This window comes from Neurospora crassa, linkage group IV, assembly GCF_000182925.2.
Source record: "Neurospora crassa OR74A linkage group IV, whole genome shotgun sequence".
Taxonomy (NCBI): Eukaryota; Fungi; Ascomycota; class Sordariomycetes; order Sordariales; family Sordariaceae; genus Neurospora; species Neurospora crassa.
In genome coordinates this window covers 5,831,538-5,852,551 of record NC_026504.1, presented here as the reverse complement: position 1 = coordinate 5,852,551, position 21,014 = coordinate 5,831,538, and the positions used below count along the sequence as shown (strand labels likewise).

Genomic DNA, 21,014 nt, shown 5'->3' with positions numbered 1-21,014 from the left:
CTAATCTTCTGTCTGCCAAGGGTTGCTAGCCTCCACAAAGATCGTATCGTCATCAAGGTTCAACCGACGTGTCATGCTTCGCAACAGCTTGACAAAGGTGCGCTTGAACCTGTATTGCTTGATGATGGCCCGATGACGCTCCTGTGCTTGGCGCAGCTCTGCACCAATTTGGAATCGCGCCCCCAGCTGCTTGAGCATAGCTGTGCTAGTCTCCATCTCGCCGAGCAGCAGCTCAATGGTACTGAGCTTGCGTTCAAGCTCGCCTGTCTTGACAAACTGCAAAGACTGCCTCAAGTGATCAACGCCCTCGGTATCCGTGAAGAATTGATCGGCATCAGCCAATGTGCGATCCAGGTTATTTTTAAAGTATGTTGTCTCTTCCGCAACATACAGACCTGCCTCGTCGCAGTCTTGGCCCGCTTTCGAGCCAGCCTGAATGCCATTGAATCCGTCTTGGGATATCAGCGAACTTGCAAGCATGGTGACCAGTCTTTCAGCCAAGGGAAGATGTTCTCCCACCCAAACGGGTAGGATGGGCACTCCAACAGTGTAGGGCTTGAGCCCAATCTGCAGCAGGGCGCCCATAGTCAGGGCCAAGAACATATTCTTCATTGGCAAGGCGGACATGGAGGGCTCGTAATGGTGCTGCTTCATGCGTTCAGACATTTGACCTGCAGTGCACCCTACGTACAGAGGCCCTTGGTGCATGTACGCGCTGCCTGTGTTGTCAAGCTTTTGGAGAGCCTTGGCTCGTCTCTTGAAGGATTCGATGAATACCTCCAGCTTGTGTATGTTTGCACTACCGTACGTTGGGAGATAGTGGAGTGTAGTGCCAGCTGATGCATCTTCAACGGCCTCATGTGGATATCCACAGGTTTTGTCAAGCTCGCGAGCGTCTTTGATGACTTGCTCGGCTTCGGGTGGCAACTGGGAGCCTTCGTGACTGGTGGCCAACAGGCGGTAGGCAGCCGCGTAGTTTTCAAGGATGCTGATGACTTGGGTGCACTCCCGATAGTTCAGGAAAGCGCCTCGTTCAGCTGTATAACGGTGGCGGAAGGCAATGCCAACAGCATACACGCCTGGAAAAGTGCCACGGTCGCCTAGCTCTTCGATATACTTGACTGAATCTGTGACATAGTCATGTACCAGTGTCCCTTGAATCAAAGAGTTGCGCAGGCCAGTTGGGATGGCGTGGAGCAAGACGGCGTATTCTTCTCTGCCCTCTTTGATATCATCAGCCAATGAGTTTGCTGTACTGTGCAATACCACTGCCGGGTTTTTGATGCTGATTTTCATGACATCAGGCAGACATATGCAAAGGCTAAAGTTGGAGCTGTATGCTCCTGTCAAAGCCTGGATCATGAGCTTCTGCTCTGGCCCTACAAGCGGTCGTTGGGTGGTGGGTTCCTCCGACAGCGTTCGCCACGTCGTCGTGAACTCGGAGTGTCCCAAGTCGCGAGTGCTTAGCAGCGTATTCTCCATCGTGATGATCCTGTAGGCGCTGTGTGTGTGTCGGGTATGGGTGGATTCAGCCGTTCAAAATCTGTAAAAGTCTAGGGCATGTAATGGAAGTGAAGTACGTAAAGGTATGTGCCTGAGGGCTGTACATGTACCTTATCTTCAACGGGTACCTGTATAGATCCAGCGGTACGCGTCCGTAGAGGTAATTTTGACGCGTCGGGTCTTTTCGACTGACGCGTTAGGGCAAGACGGGACGAGACCCAGTACACCCCCCCTCTCCCCCCAAACACTCAAAGGTATACCTTACATTTGGTCGCAGAAAAACGTTTCTTCAACTACCTCTATCTGCCCATCATCACGCCGCACTTAACAAAAAAATACCGTCAAGATGCCCGTCGATACCTCGCTGCACCGGTTGGGGGTTATGGCCACCAAGGACTTGAGTGCCGTTGTCAAAAAGGCAACTGAGGTGGTGCAAAGCGGCCGCGCAACGGTAGATGGCATCGAACAGTGTTGGAATGACTTCTGTACCGAGCAGAAAGTTGATGACAATGTGGTCTTGGACACAAAGGAAACACGCCGCATCTTGAGCCAGGCGGCCAAGGTGCAAAGTACAGTCGACCGATTCGACAATTACACAAAGCAGGCGCACAGAGAGACCAAGCACAGGATGGAAACGATCACGAACAATGTGGAGATCGAGACCATCGCCATCACACCTGAGGAGGCCAAGTTTGCGGTTACACTGTTCGATATGGGTTTAGCTGATGGCATCATACAAAAGGTCATTGACAAAGATACCGAGACGCGCATCAAGCGACACCTCAACGGTCAAGCGACCGGCCAAGTTGATACGCAACAAGACGTATTCAATGAAATCCGAGAAGCCAACGAAGAGATTACCAAGCTCAAGACCGAGTTGCAAAAGTCTGTCACGGACAATACGCGACTAAAGACAGAGGTCAAAGAGACGCAAGAACAGCTCAAACAGGCCGAGACAAAGGCTACCAGCCAAGTCCGCAAGCTTGAGCAAAGAATTGAAGTGCTGCAGTCGGAACAATCCGACTCGAGCCTTCGAGATACGATCTCTCGTCTGGAAGAAGAAAAGCTGTTGCTGGATAAGGAGTTGAAAATACTCCAAGCACAAAGAATGACCGACAAGCAGACTCTTCAAAACTCTTGGGACACTCGGGACAAAACTCTCAACCAATGCAAGGAGGTCATGAATGAGAACAAAAGTCGTGTCCACAAAATAAAGGATTGGTGCAAGCGCGTCTTTCAGCAGGACATTGACTTGTTGACAAGCCAGAAAGAGGACTTGAAGAGCGAGCTGGAGGGCGTGAAATCCCAAGTCTCCCAACTCGAGAAGGCCCATGCCGAAAAAGTCCAGGGTCTTGACAGCCAGCTGTCTCTGTCGAAAAGGCGTCTCCGCAATCTCGAGAAGGATCTTGAGAAAAAGACCACGGAGCTTTCTGCTTCGGAGGAACGCGTCTCCAGTCTTCAGCAGCAGCTCGAAGACGTCCAGACGGCTAATGTCAAGACAGTTCAGCGGTTGGAGGAGGATCTGTCTGCTTCAAAAGAATGTGTCCACGGTCTCGAGAAGTCGCTCGAAGAGGCCCAAGCCTCCTTGCAGGCAGACCTTCAAGTGATTGAAGAAGAGACCAAAAAGCTGTCCGCCCTTGAGGCCCAGCTGGCAACTTCAGAAGGGCGTGTCCACGGTCTCGAGAAGTCGCTCGAAGAGGCTCAACTTGCAGTCTCTGAGCGTGTTGGCAATCTCGAGAAGGATCTCGAAAAGGCCCAGGCTACTTCCTTGACTAACCTCCAAGGAGCTGAGGCGAGGATCAAGGAGCTGTCTGCTTCAAAAGAGCGTATCTCCGAACTCGGGAAGCAGCTCCAAGAGGCCCAGACTGCTAGTCAAGAACTGCGCGACATGGTCAAGGCCAAGGAAGAGCAGATCAAGACACAGTCAGAGAATGCTGAAAAGCTTCAAAAGGATCTCGATGAGGCCAGTGCTGATGCAAGGGAGTATCGCAGGCAGTCCTTTGAACTACAAGGACGAGTTGAGGATCTAATCGTTGAGAACAGGGCATTGCAAAGTGAAAACGACGAACAGGGTAGGTCCATGATAGACATGGATGAAGCAGCAACCATGATGCAAAATGACAAAACACATCTACATGCACAACTGTCGAATCTTTGCGCTCAGGTCAATGCGGCAAGAAACTTCAAAGCTGAAGCCGACCAAGCCCAGCAGGAAGTAGGAGACCTCGTTAGTCAGGTCTCGGGACTAACAGGTGCCCTGACCAAGGTCAACCAAGGTGACCGTTTGGTAACAACAGAGGACCTTGATCCCTCTCTCAGACGCTTGCAAGATCAAGCCCAAAAGCTGACTATATTGTATTACGAGCTCCATACGAATGTCGAACATTGTGTAGCGTTCCTTAACGACTATACGGGATATAGGCTTACTATAGATTCTTAGATCGGAGTATTATATTTGGCCGTCTCGCCCGTTGAGGGAAATATTAATAACTATAACGGCGTCCGCGAATTCTAGCGTATTTAAAATATGTAGGGAAATAGACGATCGATTTACTCGTAGGATTCGGCTAGTATATTGCATTTGTACCTATCTTTCTACACAATCCTAGTATTTCGTTTAGATAGTATAAATTAAATGAATTTAACTCTCCTTTATACCTCTAATTTACTTATAAATATAATTAATAAGCTAAAAAAGATTTACCGAGGGCTGCTCGTAGAAATTACCAATATAGTCGTCTATATAGTTAAGGAGTATATTCTCTATTAGAACGACCCTTTATTATTATTAATTTAGTAGATTTTGAAGTATACTAACAATATAATTTAGAAGAATTTTATAATAGTTATAGTATCCCTTATTGAAGTTTTTGGTAGGTAGTTAATTAAATTCGTTATTATAATTACATTAGGCCTATTTAATATATAGGCCCTATATAAATAAGAAGAGTTAAGTATATACTACTATATCTCTTAGGTTAGTATTCTCCTAAATAGAGATATAAATATAAATAAGTAGTAGTATATCCTATTTAACTTTACTAACCAAACCCTTTGTATAGTAGTGGGTAAACGGTGGAAGTTTATTTATATAGAGAGGATATTAATCTAATTCTCTAGGAACTAAGAGAATACAATATATACGTTTGAGATTGAAGGCGGCGGACCCTAGTGGTTCGTATCTCTATAAATACGATAATTGATAATACTGAAAACGTTTTTGTAATACATTATATGCCTTTTCAATGTGACTTGTTGTGAGGTTACTAGGTAGTCTTGGAGTTTATCACATTCGAAAGTACCTCTGTACAACGACAATAAGTGTTGGCCTGCGAGCCTTTTGGTACAAGGTGTTGTAACGTGACCATGCCTTCGCAATGTCCACAGGGATAGCGACAGTAGCCGCAATAACGAGGCCCGATCCCTAGAGGGTGACGCTTAGAGCATGCCATTTGTTGGCAACCACAAGGGAGTCAGACTACCTTGACCAGCGACGGGATGTCCATATAAGTACCCCGTCGTAGGCCATGCTATCAGGTTGAAGTTGTGTACAGAAAGAACGACAGGACGGCGACGTTCCTAGATGGCCAGGCAAGAACAAGGGTCCTTGACGGTAACAGCATTGATTCATTGTCTTCCTTATGCCTGATGTTGACATGACTATAACAAACAACGGGGTATAACAAATGCAATTCCCTTTATAACCGACACGCTTAGTGAACCCATTATATGTCCTGTGTTCGTACAAAATCAACAGATCCTTCTGACAGCCCAAACACCGCCCAGCTGGTGCCATTTAGAAAGGATCATCATCATCCAAACCCTGCCCCCATTTCTTTGCTCCCAACCTCCTGATCCTCTTCTTCTTGGTCGGACTTCCAGTCCCATGACTGCCACCGACCCCGTTTCCCTCCCCAAACCCATCCATGGCCATGTCCCCTTGGTCCCTCTTCAACTCCTGAAAGAACCCATCATCATCTTCCGCATAGTTCAGCTGAGCCTTCTTCCTCCGACTACGGCTAGGCGACCTACGACTGGGCGACTTGTTCTTGCTGGTTGACTTGGCAGGATCGATACAGGCTGCCAAAGCCTGTTTTAGTGATTCGTTCTCCCTCTGTAGCCGCTCGTTTTCGTCGGCAAGGATTTCCAGCTGTCGTCGGGCCTCTTGACCTTCCGCTGTTCTCGTTTCCACCAGCCTCGTGTTTTCTGGCTTCTTCGGACTGTCAACGTCCATGTCCATGTCAACATCCCCATCAGCCTCAACCATCCGCTCAAACACCCCCCACTTCCCCCGCCAAAACTCTTCCCCCCTCTCCCTCTCCCCATCGACAATCGTCTTCCACCTGTTCACTTCCAGTTCCAGACGCTTCTCGAACTCCTCCGCACAATCTTCGCGGATGGCCTGCTCCAGCTCGACCATCTTATCTTCCATGCTCAACAAATGCGCTTCAGCCTGTTCGCGTAGGCTCCGTTCCGAGTCGAGGGCGTGCCGGAGGTAGGTGAGGTCTTCTTGTAGCCTGGAGATCTCGAGAGCGGCGGATTCGAGAGTCTGTTGGAAGGAGAGGTATTGATGGTTTGGACTGCCGATAGGCGGTAACGAGTTGGAGAAGGAGTTGGGGGGAGGAAACGAAGGCGGCTGGCGAGGAACGGTGACCTCCTTGGCGAGGGCAGAGTAGCGAAGAATTTGAGAGGTCGCGTTGAAATCGCCGTGGGGGTCAGCGGTGACAATCATGATGCCTTTCTGCGGGTTTCGATGCTGTTGCTGGTTGTTGCCCGTGGGGAACGAGTTGGTGAACAGCAGCTCTGTCAGTTTGCACCGCCTGATCAAGCCCAGATTCGGCTGCGGCTCGTTAGCACCCCTTTCCATCAAGCTGTTCGGAAGAGGACATACCTTTTCCTTCCCACCTGCCACCTGCATCTGCAAACACTGCCCCAGATACATCAAGCTCTCGTTGATCTTGCCCGCCTCGGCCAACGTCTGTCCGACTGTCTTTGCGTCTCGGGCCCTCTCGCTGCCCGCAAGATCCACAATCGTCAGCGAATTCCCGGTCCATCCTGCGCCTCCGTACCATCCAGTGTGCTGTCCACCAAGGGAAAACCTCTTTTTCACTTCCACCACGAAAAACCCGTGACTCCGCGAACTCTGCGTATTACTCTCTGTCCCTGCCACCCTTCGCTCTTGCAACCCCGCTTCCAAGACCATCAACGCCTGATCGAGGCTTCCGCAAACCACCTTTCGTAATCCCGCCACCACTTTTCGGTCCGGCGAGAGCTCGGTGGGTTTGAACAGTAAGGGTCGGCGACGGTATTCTTTGGTGGCGGCCGATTTCACGGGGGAAGAAAGGAGATCGAAGATGCGGTCGTTGTAGACTTCGTACATGGAGATGACGATGGCGTACTCGGCTGACGCGTCAAAGGGAATGGTTAGATGGCTTATGTCGGGGTTCTGGGGAAGCGCGGAAGGGCGGAAACGGCGTGGAGTGGACGATTCGTTCTGTTGGTCACGGTTAGAGGGTCTAGTTGCTGGGGTGATAGTTGCGAAACGCAGGGAAGAGGTAGCTGTGAAGCGTGGAAGAGTAGAAGAAGCAACAGGCCGGAGCTGCTGCTGTGGCTGAGCAGGAGAAGTCCCAACCCGCTGGGGTTGGTAGGTTGGAAGCCGACTACTTCGTGGGAGAAAAGAATTACCAAGTCCACTCGGGCTTGGGCACGGAAGCCTGCTTGTTCTTGTTTGCGTGGGAGTCACGGTTCCTGCTCGACTAGGAGGCGTGAAGAACACAGTTGACTCTTCTTCCTCTTGTTCTGGTTCTTCGGTAACGACGAGTCGGATACTGGCCGACCGCTGGGCTTGTTGAAAGGGTCCAGCTGGCGTTCTTGCGCCAAACTGGTGCGCCACAGAAGAAGTAGAAGAGGTCCGACAGATGGGCTTGTCGGTTGGGACTCGAGAAGAGACAGAAGCAAACGGTCGAGCGGAAAAAGAAGCAGAAGGTCGTACTTGTAGAGGTGTCGATCGGCCATTGCCGCTTCCGCGCAGAAAGGATATCGTTGGATCTGTGCTATAGACCGACTCGAGGTAGGCCGTGGCTGGAAGGATATTGGCTTCTGATGGATCGGATGCGCTGATGGATTGCTCGAGGTTTGGATATGTAGAGGGATCAAGGACCCGGTGGCCGAGCGAGCGGTAGATAAGGTCGAGGGACATTTGGGTGAGGCCACGCTGGGATCGTGTTCCCAGCATGGTGTGTGTCTGCAGTGGTATTTCATCGTCAGTATCTCTTCTCTTTTCCGCAGCACCACAGTGCTCAACAAACCTTTCCAGAACCCGTCACTCCAAGCGTCGCCAACAAGGCATCCGTTCCATCGCCATAGGGCGCAAGGACGCCCTCCACCAAGCCGGCGACCCCAGTACAGTGAAACACATCAAGCTGTGTGGCATCTTCCTCAAAGACCTGGGTAAAGGCGAACTTTTCGATTGCTCGGCGTCGATCGGCTGGCGGGTTCAGGGTGATGTGTTTGGGCGCGCTCTCGCTGGGTTCTGGGACATCGACATCGAGGAAGCGATCGCCAGACGTCGATACGGTGTTGGCTGGGCGCAGTCGAAGGTACACCTCGAAAAGGCTGTGTGACGTTGGTTGGGTGTCCATGTTGTCCGCGGTGAAATGTGCGGGTTTACGTTGTGTAATGGGAAGGATGGTTGCGCCGCATTCGGGAGACGAGAAATGATGTTGATTTGGATTCACGGGCTATTGTATTTCACTTTCAAGCTAGTGTAGTGCTTGTTCTCGCGTTGTGGTCGGTTAGCTGAACGCGACCGGTGGTGATCGATTAACGAGGGTAGTCAGCAGATTGGCGAGCCTCAACTGCAAGTCATCATCCCGGACGCGGCGAGGCAAACTGTCGTCCAACCAGTCAGCAGTGTTGACGAGGGGGATTGGAAGAAGCAAGGCGATCAACAGCCCAGCACACAAACAAGTTTCCGTAGCAACCACGATAAGATAAGATCTGTCAGGATGGACCTGAGTTCCACAAGGTTGCACCGGCAGGCAAGCAGTCGTCCAGCCTGCAAGTCATTCCGTTACGTACATACGGGGTCATCAATGTGGGGTAAGAAAAACCACGATTAAACGCACTGACCACATGGTCTCCTGTCGCATTCTAATCTTGGGTTTGACATCCGGAGCAGCTCTGGCCAGACTGCCGAAATAACAAGAGTATGTAGCGTACTTGTATGAACCATGATCGATGCTGAACGAACATATTACACAATGCCAAATCAACGCCTCCACTTGAGCACTTTGAACAGTCCAATCGACTGGCATCACCGGGATCATCCACAGCGGGCAACGTCACGGTGGAGACTGGGACGATGGCAAAGACGGGCGCCTGGGTCCCTGGCGTAAAAAGCCTGCAGCCAGAAGATATCATCAGAAGCAAAGGAAGGGAGCTTGCGTGCTTCCAGTCGTTCTAGGTAGCTAGGAAGTGAAGGAAGTGCTGGCCGGCTGTGAATGGCATCATGCCCAGTTACCACTCCCTTTTGGACCTATCTGTTTCCAGACCCAAGGCCAGCGATATTCATCAGGGACCTTCAGAGGTACGATGGGCTCCTCGTCATGGCCCCCATCTGGACCCTCAAATGCAATGGGCTGGCGTCTCCTGCATGCACTTCTTCCCCTGGACCTCTGCCGTACGCCTCACTCTGCCGTTGCTAGCGCTGTAGCCGGGATCTGAAATTACCCAACAGATTTCGGGTCATGACGACAAGGAACATTGTGACATTTTTTCGACATGGCAAACTTTCACCAGATGGATCCAGCCTCGGTTTGTTTGGCACTTTGACTTTGATGGCCACAGGCCTCACGCTTCGTCAATATGCCGACGTCCGTCGTGCTAAGAACAAGAGGCCATCCTGAAAAGGCCAGAGGGAAAACTGGCACCGCCAATCAACGTTCAGGAGGGTGAAATTTTGTTCCGTATTCCACACCAGAGTAACAACGGGAGATCATGGCATTGGCTGAAACAGAGCCGTAGGAAGGACAAGTCGGAACTGGGATGACTGCTTCGGCTAAGAACTACGTACACTACAACAGGGCCGAAAGATGGACTCGCCGCTTGCGATATCTGGAAAGCGGAACAGCAACCGAGGCGAAGAAAGAAACCTTATTTTTGCCTCCATTTCACGGAGTACTCCGATGCACGCCCCTCTCGTTGAGTTCTACACATTTACCCCTCCATCAATCTCCTCGAGCTGCAAAAGCAAGCACGCCAGCTGGCATCCGACCGAAAGCAGCAAAGCAGGCAGGCAGGCAACCTTGGACAAACGGAGAATGTCCGTCTTGAATGCGGGGAACCTTGAACCCGAGTTTGAGGGTGTGTTGCAATTCGCGGATCGCGGAGCCTCAAATTCCAGTCCTCCCGTGCCGAGAATAGCGCTGGCCGTCGTTTGTTTGTCTCGGGAAGCGACGGTCCCTTCTTTTCACAGCTTGAAGAAGAAAGATGTCGAGTGTCATAAGTCTCGTGGCAGATATCCAAGGTGTCGTGATTGACATGTGCTCCGTTCTCCGTCCTCCTTGCATCCCGTCCCTAGAGGTACGGTCCCTAGAACTTTTCCAATTGCGGCCTGGCAGCCAACAATGTCAAAGAGCGGTGACAAGTGGAAGACTCGAGTCCAAATAAATCAAGACGGATAAGACTCGCGATACCTACCTACCCAGAGGTACCTAGTTCACGTGCATTCCCCCCCCATCTCCCATTTGCAGCACCAAGAGGTCAAGTCGAAACTGAACTGAAGAGGAGATGACAACGTGGGGTCGGGTGGGGTCTGTTAGTTTGCAGTGCTTGTCACCGTTCGTGAAATTTTAGTCTGTTCCACTCTCTTGATGGATCTCAACCAGCGGCCAAATGGCGAATTGGCGTTGACATTGGCGCGAAACAGTGCAGCCAACCGGGCCGCGACAAGTGCCACTGCAGTTTCGGGGGAGAAAACCTCAAGGTTTCGTTCCCTTTTTTCGAGAGCGGAACGCACGACATGAATCCACTGAAGCTGCCCCACGATCTGGTTGTGGTGGAGCTAGTGGAACCAGCAATACCCATATGGACCAATCAGAGATGGACAAAAGTGAGACAAGCCCAATCAGTACGGTTCGTTACCTGCCGTTACGACAGTTACAGCAGCAGTCTTTTACTGGCTCCAGGAGTGGCAGCAGCCGAGTGAAGTGGAAAGATTGCGAGCGAGGGAACAACGGAGCAAATGGGAGGTGCCGTGCAACCTGAACTGAGGAAGTGAGGCCAAAAAAAAAAAAAAAAAAAGATTCCCTGGGCTGGGCTTGCGCTTTTGCTGTTTGAGTGGCTGACGACGGACTGCAGACCTCGACCGCAGCACTGCTCCCCTCCTTCTCTCCCTTCCTCTTGTTTTCCCTTTTTTTTTCCCTTTCAACATCCCAACCACAACCACCACAACCACCCCAGAAAAGAAAAAAAAAAAGACAACGAAGTCGCCCTCTCAATCCACACCAGCATACATAAACTAGCTTCAGTCGAGATTTTCAAGATGCCTTCGGCCGTCGTTGAGCTCTAAGCGCCCACTGCGGGTGCCTTCCACAGCGCCCGCAGTCCAGCAGCCTCAACGAGAGAGTCCAGATCTCCCCACTATCCCTGCCCTCCCTACCCATAACCACTCGACTATCAGAAGCTATCCAGGCTTTTCTCAACCTCGAAAAAGGCCTCTTCCCTGCACAGCATCTGCACATACCGCGACACCTCAGGGCATAGGACGCGCAGTGTCCCGGTGCAAGGCAGAGCAGGACTTGGAAAACCGAGGCCCGGAACACGAGGTTTACTCCATCTGGCCATTTACCCAGAATCAAATCAACTGCAACATCATACCATCAACTTACAAGACAACATTATAAAGACAAGAGGACAGACAGATAGTCCAGACCTACAGCCCCGACGAGAGAGGAGCATACCCTGTTTCTCCACTGGCCCACCTGACGATTCCATACCGTACGGCTACCACCAATATCTACCGTCACAAAGTCACTCCATCCCCACCCCAAATCCGACCCCGTCTCTTGTCTCGCTCTTCTCTGCTATTCTCGAGATCCTCGGCAGACACCATCCTAAAAGACCCCTCGACAGCTCCAGTCGACATCCAGTTGTACCTACACGACATTGCAAAAGAACTCGACTGGGACAATCCCATTTCAAGCCCGCGACCAGACCAAAGAGATCTTGTCGAATCTTAGCTCCGCGCACGGTTCACCGCCGCTTGCATCATACCAACCACCACCCATAACCTATACAGACCCCCGGTCACCCAGTCCCCCACCATGTCTCGGACGACCATCAAACTAAAAAACCCGCGGACGCCGCTCAAGGCTACCAAGCGGCGGGTTTCCGTCTCCTCTACATCTTCCTCCTCCCTCGACCTCTCCGACGATGAAGGCTACTCGGCCGTCGAGGACCTCAGCGAGAGCGAAGATGACGAGCACAATGTCATGGCGGCCGAGGAGGAGCACCTCTTGACGCGAGCTTCCCGCAAGCGTCCATTGGAACACACCCCTCGGCCCCAAGTGAATGCTCAGGAGGAAGAACACGACGCCGACGAGGAAGACGAAGAGGAGGACGAAGAAGACGAGCAGAACGAAGACGGTGACGACGAAGAGGATGATGACGAAGAGCCCGAGGACGACGACGACAATGCTGCCGACGACAATGAGAGCTGGGGCGGTCTGTCGGAGCACGAGGAGAGCACAATCATCGAGCAAGTCCCCGAACCGTCCGTCGAGACCGAGGTCAGCGTCAAGCGTCACGTTCGCTTTGCCGGTATTCCGGACGACGACAGTGACTCGGACTCGACAACCACCGAGACCGAATCCAATGCCGACTTGTTCCCTGATATCTTTGTTGACCGCAACGAGCTGGACCCCGCGTTCCGTATCGAGATTGAACGTGGCAATGAGTCGTCCTCGGCCGAGTCCTTCTGGGATTACGACGGCAATCCGCAAGAGTTTTTTGGCGATTCAGAGGATGAGGCCCAGGTGCCACAAAATATGCTGGCTGGCCCTCTCTTGCCTAGCCTGATGGTACCCATTCCGACCATAACGCCAGAGCCGTCCGACTCGGCTCTCTCCAAATCGCACGAGGCGGAGCTTGACGGATACGAGAGTGAGTTAATAGAATGTGCTCGAACTTTGTGCGGAGCTAACCGGTCACAGCGGACGGCGAAACTACAGAAGAAGAGGACCCCGAGCCCATTATTCGGAAGAAGCAGGTGGCACGTGTCGAGTCGGCGCCCGTGTCTTCAGAGTCCGAGGCCGAGAGGCCCTGCCGGTCCCAGCGGGGCAAACCTCGCGTGGGCCGTTTCCATCTGGACGGGTCCGACTCTAACAAGCCGATCGCTGTCTTCAACCCCAACTCCCGCAAGATCATGATTTTCAAGAGGGACCATCAGGCCACAGACCTGGCAACTGAGGCCATCAACGATGTCCCATCAGCTAACCTCGACTACTTTTCCCCCCTGCTGACCAACCCCGGCTACCTCATGATGGGCGCCATGGTGTCTTCCAACACGTTTGGCGACTTTATGAACACACAGCCGTGGGGTCCTGCCGAGGCCTTCTTCCCCATGGGCGACGACTTTTACGCCGGAGACGATAGTGACGACTCGGAGCTGGGCATGGAGGAAGTGGACGAGGAGGAGGCAAAGCTCGACATTGAGGATTTCCTGAGGTTCGATAACAGCGACTCGGAAGCCGACGAAGAGCTTGAATACGACCCGGAGAGCGCCGCCACCTCACCGACCAAGAAGGACAGCGACAAGCAGGACATGCACCCCTTGCTCAACCACCTGACCAACAACGCGGACGCTGTCGGAGCTTTCCGGCGCAACCAAATCAACCAGCAGCTGATTCTCAGCGACCGAGCCACCCAGGAATCGCTTTCGTTCTCGGGACCTTACTACCACGGCACACTGAGAGGTATCAAGACCGGCAGTCTGGAGACAGTTACCACACCCATCACCCCCGCCCGCCGGAGAAAAAACAATTCCATGGTAGGACCTGACCATCTTTTCTTGCCCCCTTCCTTTCCTCTTGTTTCCCCCTACTTCAAAGTCACCCCAAGCCCATGGCGCTTCCACAAGGATCCTCCGCTCAACCAAATCATTGCACAGAAAAGGAAGGCTCCCACTACCGGCCCCGGCGGTTCCCTGATTGACGACCCGACCACGATGCATGTGCATAAGCGACACCGGAGCAATCTCAGCACGGTCTCGGAGCTTTCGGTGGATGCAATGCCGATTATGTAAGGATTCGACGGAATATGGATCTCGGGTACGGACTACGGATTTCGGATTATGGCCTTTGGATCGCGGATACGGACTGGACACCGGTAACGATACCCACTACTACTACGGACGAGGATACAGCAAGTGTACGGTACTACACATACCCACGATCCCTCTTCCACCGGGAATGACATCGTGTGGGCCTGGTTTTCAGGCTACGTACGTGGAAGGACGGCATGGCCCAACGAGTGTTGTCTGTCTGTCTGTTTGTTTGTTCAGCACAGATTGCGTTAACAACGTCAACCGCGATGAACAACAACAGCAAGCCAACAACATCTCCCATGTTGGGACCATCCCTGGCCTCCAGTTGAGCGCAGCGCATTCGCAAAGACGATGCAAGGCGTTTTTTTCTGTACGACAGTACTACGACGATGGTTTTCACGGACGACTCGACATTGCTTCGACTCGATACACAGATTACACGGTTTTTCTTTTTGTTACATAGCAATACACATTTCCTGAGTGATTTTGGAGTGGTGGTTTCCTTGTGGTTTGACAAACAAAAGCGATGTTTGGTTTTGCTTTATGATGTTATGAAAAAGTATCGGCCTTTCCTGCATTCTTGGGTGGATATTTGACGGTGTCGTGGTTGATTTCGTTCTCGCGTGGCTTCCTCTTGCCTCATGTACCCGTGCTGAACAGTGACAAAAGACTGCGGTAGACAAAATTTCCATTGTCAGGACCATGCAGAGAGGGTGGTTCTAGGTATACAAAAGTACACAAAAGGCCATGGCTAGAAGGGATGGCACAATGTTTTGTTTTCTCTTTTGTCTCCAAGATACCATTTGCTGTCCTTATCATATCATGAAGAGGGTAGACGTGACCGGCTCGGACGGATGGACTGACAGACGGACGGGTCGATGGAGCGATTGGACTCGGATAGCGTTCATACACGTTGTTGAGATTTGAATGACGAAGTGGATTTTCCTCTTGCTGACTATTCATTGTGACGCTGTAGCCGTGTTTGGACAAAATAACTTTTAACTGTCCAGATGTCAGTACCCATTGGAGAAGAAGGAGAAGACATGGTGGAAACCGACATCAACGCAAATAGCCCTTTACAGACACTCGAAAGGCTTCTCATTCCAAATGTACCAATCGTACCCTATCCCCGAGAGAGCGAACGTTGTGGACTTGAAGGGGGCGCGAATGACCTGGGGGAAGGTTGGATCAGGACGGGCATGATGAGGTTTGGCGTCCATTGTTGCGTATGCTCGAGATATGAGTATTGGATATGATAACGAGCAGTTTCTTGAACTGAGTATCGAAGAGGAAGCATAATTCACAATGAATGGGTGGACTTGGACTTTTTGTATAGAGACCAAGTTCCCTTTCAAAGACTGGGCGTCCAAGGGCAAACGACCGTCATCCGCCTGGAAAAAGACAATCGCAAGGAGTTTCCGTGTTCTCGAAGCATGGCAAACTTCCATCATCAAGGAAAGTCATGACCATTTGGCGGGACGTATAGTGGGTAATGCGGGTAAAGAACAATGTTTGCACACGGCCTGGAACAATGTGATGGAAGCCATTCATTTCCGGGTTGAAGAAGTGCGGGCGAACCACGTGCATCCCTTGCTTGGTTACTTGTCCGCATTCCGGTGTTCGATTGGTACCTAGGAATTGTCGATTGAACCATCCAGAAAACACGAGGCTATCCCTCGGGGGTGTGTTTCCATGATTTCTTCATCTCTCCATCACTGCAGCGACGAACACCAACCTGTCCCTTTTCCACTCAAACGATTTGGCCACCTTTATTTTCACAATGACCCGCATACTCCAGACTTTTCTTTGTTCATTCCTCATGCCTCAATGGCACTTTCGGACTCAACTACTCTGGAAATTGGTTCGCTATCTTCTCCCGCTTCGAGGTTCCTTGGCGGGTTGGCGATGCCTTGAGACTGAAGGGTCGCTAGCCACTCTGCAATAAATCGATAACCAGGGCCATTTCAACCCTTTCGAAACGTTAGTGCATAAAACAAGACCATAGCCTGGTCATCAAACGCGTTTCAAAGACTCTCATTTCAGGTTTGATGAAGAAGATGACATCCTAAACAAGCATCTCATCAGCGTCTTTTCCCACAGCCAACCCTAACCACGAAGCAGTGGACATGGAGCCAGCACTGCCACGGAACGGCCTAGGCTACCTCTACGTCATCAGGGGACCGCCAGCCGCTAAACAAGCCAAGTCGCTTAGCGCTTAGCGTCTATCTTATCGCCTTGTACGGGGCTGACAGTGCACTGCCCCGGCCGCAGCCCCAGTGCCGCGTCGGCGGGTTCGATGTCAACAATCAGGATTAAATCCACTTGAGGTTGCATCTCCTGTCAAGGCTGCGCCCCTTTTATTCTCTGCTTCATTTCTGGTTGTTAGATCGACTACCTCCAGCTTCATCCCCGTCAAAGATATCATTACCAGTTAACCCCGCCATAATCGCATCTCAGTCAGCCACCAACTTCCCCCAAAACCCGGCACCCAAACCAAGCCCCAAAATGACATCCAAACGCGGCCTAACCTTTCCCGTCGCCTCCCCCGACCCGCCCTTCCTCTTCTCCAAACCCGGCTCCCTCATCTCCTGGCTCTACAACTGGTCCCCGCGCCTAACCCCCGGCACCGGCCCAGGCTGCTCTCTGCAATTCGTGCCTATGCAATGGAACCACGTCTACATCGACGAGCTCCCCTCGCACCTCAACGCCTGCTACCCGGATCCCGAATGTAACGGACAGCCGACAGTGCTAGGGTTTAACGAGCCCGAGCTTACCGACCAAAGTAACATGCCCGTCGAGCTAGCAGCGCAGGAATGGCTGCGGGTTATCGAGCCCCTACGCCGGCAGGGAGTCAGGGCGGGTAGTCCCGGAATTAGTTCAGCGCCGCAGGGCGTCACCTGGCTTCAGCAGTTCATGGCGGCTATCCGGGCAGAGGGGAGCGACGTGGACTTTTACTGTTTGCATTGGTATGGCGGGGCGAACTTGGGCGCGTTTTATGATTATATCTGGAGCACGCATCATCAGCTGGGGCCGGACAAGCCCGTGTGGATTACCGAGTTTGCGTGCACGAATTGGGACCAGGCGAATCCGCTGCCCAAGGAGGAGGTGGAACACTTTTGTAAGGAGAGTTGCAAGTATTTGGATACGTTGGATTGGGTGGAGAGGTATGCGTGGTTTGGGGCCATGAGACCGGAGACGATTGGGAATGTGGGGAGGTGGGCGAGTCTGTTGGGGGATGAGGGGGGTGTTACCGAGTTGGGGGAGTGGTATAGGGATTGCGCTGAGTAGGCGGCAGACAGAAGTAGGAGGGAGGAAGACGGCGAGTGGACGAGGAGAGGGTAATGGAAGCGGGCGATGCGAATTGAATCAGGGAGGCACCGGGCCACAGTGAGCGTAAGCGTTGAACAGATCCCCCCAAAGCAATTATACCAACAAAAAGGAGACGGCGACCAAAAGAACAATGAGCCTGCTCGGCCGCAATGTTCCCTCCCCATTCTCATCCCCTCCACACGGCTTCTCCTTTGTGCACTTGTCGTCCTTGTAGTCCTCGCTCGGAAGGGCCTCTCTTCCCGTTGCGTTGCCACCGAGATACCAGCTCCCAATATCTGTCAACTGTCCGTATGCATCTAGAAAGGCTTGATTGGGACCGACGTTGGACACGATACTTCGAAAGGCGCCGAACCAGGCATATCGCTTGACGCTCTCTTTGCTGTCGAGGTAAGGGATGGATTGGTTGTAGAACTTTTGCGTGTTTTCAAGGGTCTCGGAGGGGATGCCGAATTCGGTGATCCAGATGTCGAGGCCGGGGAAGCTGTGACGGAGTGTTAGCGGAATTACATGATATAATGACCTGGTAAAGAAATGGACTTGAGGGAAGCCAGTGGAACGGGTAAAAGGACTCACGCATTCTCAAATATCCCGACCCTTTCTTCCAACATCTCAAAATCCCCAAAAGAATAAACAGGCACAAAGTCGAACCCGCACGTTTTCTCTTCTGCGTCCTCCACCTTGTCCAGGAGCCCGGAGCAGTTGGCAAAGAACATGTCCAGCCATGATTTGTTGCCCTCCTCTCGTTTAGTCTGGCTCGTGTACGGCTGATTGACAAGCGGCAGACCGACCTTGACTCCCAGCCGCCGAAGCGGTATGATGTTCTTGATCCATGCTTTGGCAGCTACACGGGGTTCCATTTCGCTACCGCCGACGTCAAAGGGCTGGTCGGGTTTGTTAAAGGTCATGACGTGGGTTATGTTGCGCTTGTCGCTGGCTCTCTTGGTCTTGTCCTTGTCTTCGTCTTTGCTCGAGTCGACCCCCATCAGGGCCGTCACATTTCCCAAGAAGTCGGTGTCATTCTCGTTCCCTCCCCACATGGTCGGCACGAACTCGATCTGGTTCTGGGAAAGGGCGGCATAATTGGACTCGGACGACGGAAGGGATTGGTAGTTGTGGTACCAGGTTAGATTGTTGGGGCCGGTAATCCAGACTAGGTCGTCTTTGGGCCAGTCGCTGTTTGGGGTGAAGATGAGGCCGCGTTTGGGGGATGTGGTGGCCGTGGCCAGTGCCGAGAGGCAGAGGAAGTGGATGAACAGCATGGCGGCGAGCAAGTGGATGGAGCGAGTGACTTGGGTAAGGAAGAGCTGCGTCAAAGAAGGTCGTGATATCGATGCTGGTGGGAAATGTTGGATTACCTCGACAGATCCATTGCAGATGCCGTCGCTAAAGTCGGACTGCGCGAGAATTTCTACGGGAAGAAAAGTGACAGTGGAAGGAGAGAGCAACTCTCGTCGCAGGTGCCGTCGGGAACATACATCCATATCTGTTTCCCGTCCGTTATCGTCAGGGGTAGTGGAAGCCAACGAACGCCACAGAGCTGTCGTGTCACCAAAAATAATACGAGGATCTGCATGCGCCAATTGAAACTAATGGGATGGTATCAAGTAAAAAGCAACGAGAATTGTTGAATGATGTGACGAGTCATCTAATAACGGCCTAGTTCAGTTATGTGGGTGTGATATCTTCCGACCTTGCGCCTTCCCTTTCTTGAATACCTACCTAATGACCACCATCCCGACAAAAGAAGTTCCTTGAAATTCCAATCTAAATCCGACAGCCCTTCCATACTTGCAAGATTCCAGTCCATTTCCCGATTCCAAACCTCCTACTACGCCTCTGTTCAGATATGTTTCCTCAAATAACCCTCTCCACCCACTTCTCATCCAAAACCAACCCCTCAAAAACCCCCATCGCCTCCTGCGGCAAACTAATCTGCACCAACACCTCCTCCTTCTGCTCCTTCCTCGCCGGCAACCACAGTCCTCCACTGATACCATATCGAGCTTGCACGCGCCGGACAGCATCGGGTTTAGTCACATTAAAGTAGTCGCGGTGACTATAAGAGGCAGATGCAGAAGGAGAAAAGGCATTAGTAGGGACCATAGGAGCTTGAAGAGAGGGGAAAGAAAAGGACGGAAGAGGAGGAAATCGCCATTCCGTGTCGGCGCCAAAGTTCTTCCAACTGTTCATCTGCCATTCGGACGGCTGGCGGGGGTCGAACGCGAGACCGATGCGGCGGATGTCGTTGCTGTCGCCGGCGCTGGAATTCTGGGAAAGGCCAGCAAAGAGGGAGGTGCGAACGGTGATGTACTCCTCCATGTCCTCCGCCATATCGGTACCGGATTTGCTGATGGCTGCTACAATCTTTGCCAGAGCAGCGAGATCTCCGTCCTTTGCTGCGTCGATTAGCAGAGAGGCCGAGGGCAAACGGGTGCTAATCCAGGTGATTTTGTTGCCCAGATAATCCTTCGTATCCTCGGCAATCTGTTCCTTGAAAGCAACAATTTCGGGATTGGCCGACGTCAAACCAGCAACACGAGCGAACCAGTCGGTAGGCGTAGAAAAGACGGGCTGCTCCTCGGCAAAGTGGTTGTGGAGGAAATGCTCGAATGAGGAGGGGTCGGTGGAGGAGGCCATGACGCGGGAAAAGTACGTCAAAGCCCACAAGAGACCAGACAGACACTCGTAGATGCTGGCTTTGACACCATGAGTCGCGATTTCCTTCTGGAGCTGGGCGATTCTAGCAAAGGTGAAGACAAAGATTTTTGAAGAACCGGTCAAAGAGTCGCCGTCGCGCAGACTGGGAGAGACGGGGTGCGTAGGGCCATTGGGCGCTTGATCTTCCCACTCTTTGTACTCGGGACACTTCGCCATCAGCTCCTCATACGGCTTCTCGATCCCCGGCAAAGTCAACCGCAAGTCATGGCTCCCCGGAACCTTCTCCCACTCGAAACTCAAACTCGTCGTATGCTCAGCAAAGATGTTCAAGAACTGGGTAAACGCCCCTCCATCGAACATCGTATGATGTCCCAGAACATTCAGAACAAACCCACCTCTCAACAACAATACCCTGACCTGAACAACAGGCACCGCTTCCCCGCCCTCCTCAAGCGTCGACGACGAATCCGTCAGTTGAGGATTGATAAACGGCTTCACCGGAAACCCCGCCCTCTTCAGTTCATCATAACTCAAATACTCCCTCGGCCAACCTTTCACTTCCCTTTTACAAACCCCCTCAACCTCCAGACCGGCATACATCCCCCTCACCTCTTCATCATCCGGCCACTCCACCCCCAAAGGGATTTCCCACTGCGAACAAGTCCGCAAGTAAACATGCCAATCATTATAGACACCGTCTCGCCTGAGTTTCCCTTTTTCGTCTGACAAAAGGTTGACTCCAAGCTGAAGTTTGCCGGCAAAGGTGGGTCGGGCTTTGGCGATGCAAAGGAGGTGGATGCGCAGGAACCAGAGGAGGGTGGAGGTGTAGGAGAGGGGGTCGAGGAGGTTACGGGCGGGGGCGGAGAAGGGAAAGCAGAGGGCGCGGGAGGTGTAGACGCGGGGGGCGACGTTGTTCCAGAGGGAGAGGGGGGAGGTGGTGATGATGGGGGTGGTGGACTCGTTGGTGGGCATGACTGATGATTTGGGCGTTTGTCTTTTGAGGGAATCTCGAGGATGATGCGAGAAAGGGATCGTGGTGCGGTTTTCCCGCAGCAAACGGTTTAAATATCGGGTTAGACACGGCAGTGAATGAATTGGCCGTCCAGGTTCTGTCAAGGTTGAACAAAGATTGGTGCCAGGTGGAAAGTACGTTGGTCTGGACACGGCAGGAGGGTGAATGGGTGCTGGTGGCTCAATG

The 21,014-nt window shown here is 52.2% G+C and overlaps 6 protein-coding genes across 8 annotated transcripts; 3 read left to right on the top strand and 3 right to left on the bottom strand.

Moving 5' to 3' along the window:
• NCU05178 (hypothetical protein) lies at window positions 1-1,482 on the bottom strand (the record flags this gene model as incomplete). Its single annotated transcript, XM_956748.1, has 1 exon — window positions 1-1,482. The coding sequence occupies one exon, from the start codon at window positions 1,480-1,482 to the stop codon at window positions 1-3; it is 1,482 nt and encodes a 493-aa protein (XP_961841.1).
• A 367-nt stretch (window positions 1,483-1,849) lies between these two features.
• NCU05179 (hypothetical protein) lies at window positions 1,850-3,943 on the top strand (the record flags this gene model as incomplete). Its single annotated transcript, XM_956749.2, has 1 exon — window positions 1,850-3,943. One exon carries the CDS (start codon window positions 1,850-1,852, stop codon window positions 3,941-3,943), a length of 2,094 nt encoding a protein of 697 aa, XP_961842.2.
• Window positions 3,944-5,109: 1,166 nt separating this feature from the next.
• Window positions 5,110-8,475, bottom strand: NCU05180 (the record flags this gene model as incomplete). Of its 2 annotated transcripts, XM_011395824.1 has the most annotated exons (4): window positions 5,110-6,343; window positions 6,395-6,997; window positions 7,496-7,747; window positions 7,812-8,475. In XM_011395824.1, the coding sequence occupies 4 exons, from the start codon at window positions 8,142-8,144 to the stop codon at window positions 5,300-5,302; spliced, it is 2,232 nt and encodes a 743-aa protein (XP_011394126.1). In that variant the 3' UTR covers window positions 5,110-5,299. The 2 variants fall into 2 exon arrangements, with proteins under 2 accessions (XP_011394126.1, XP_011394125.1); XM_011395823.1 differs by having other exon boundaries at window positions 5,118-6,343; window positions 6,395-7,747; window positions 7,812-8,144.
• A 2,396-nt stretch (window positions 8,476-10,871) lies between these two features.
• On the top strand, window positions 10,872-14,785 carry NCU05182. 2 transcript variants are annotated; one of them, XM_011395826.1, is made up of 3 exons: window positions 10,872-12,666; window positions 12,717-13,552; window positions 13,673-14,785. In XM_011395826.1, exons 1-3 carry the CDS (start codon window positions 11,829-11,831, stop codon window positions 13,805-13,807), a joined length of 1,809 nt encoding a protein of 602 aa, XP_011394128.1. In that variant the 5' UTR covers window positions 10,872-11,828; the 3' UTR covers window positions 13,808-14,785. The 2 variants fall into 2 exon arrangements, with proteins under 2 accessions (XP_011394128.1, XP_011394127.1); XM_011395825.1 differs by having other exon boundaries at window positions 12,717-14,785.
• A 904-nt stretch (window positions 14,786-15,689) lies between these two features.
• On the top strand, window positions 15,690-17,740 carry NCU16901 (hypothetical protein). Its single transcript, XM_011396145.1, has one exon. The coding sequence runs from the start codon at window positions 16,334-16,336 to the stop codon at window positions 17,114-17,116; it is 783 nt and encodes a 260-aa protein (XP_011394447.1). The 5' UTR covers window positions 15,690-16,333; the 3' UTR covers window positions 17,117-17,740.
• On the bottom strand, window positions 16,311-20,788 carry NCU05183 (hypothetical protein; the record flags this gene model as incomplete). Its single annotated transcript, XM_011395827.1, has 4 exons — window positions 16,311-17,639; window positions 17,732-18,462; window positions 18,634-18,744; window positions 19,022-20,788. The coding sequence occupies 4 exons, from the start codon at window positions 20,786-20,788 to the stop codon at window positions 17,252-17,254; spliced, it is 2,997 nt and encodes a 998-aa protein (XP_011394129.1). The 3' UTR covers window positions 16,311-17,251.
• Window positions 20,789-21,014: the final 226 nt, after the last annotated feature.

Coding starts and splice junctions, on each gene's coding strand:
- NCU16901 (XM_011396145.1), top strand. CDS start 16,334: ATGACATCCAAACGCGGCCTAACCTTTCCCGTCGCCTCCCCCGACCCG.
- NCU05182 (XM_011395825.1), top strand. CDS start 11,829: ATGTCTCGGACGACCATCAAACTAAAAAACCCGCGGACGCCGCTCAAG. Junction 12,667..12,716: donor GGAGCTTGACGGATACGAGA/GTGAGTTAATAG, acceptor AACCGGTCACAG/CGGACGGCGAAACTACAGAA.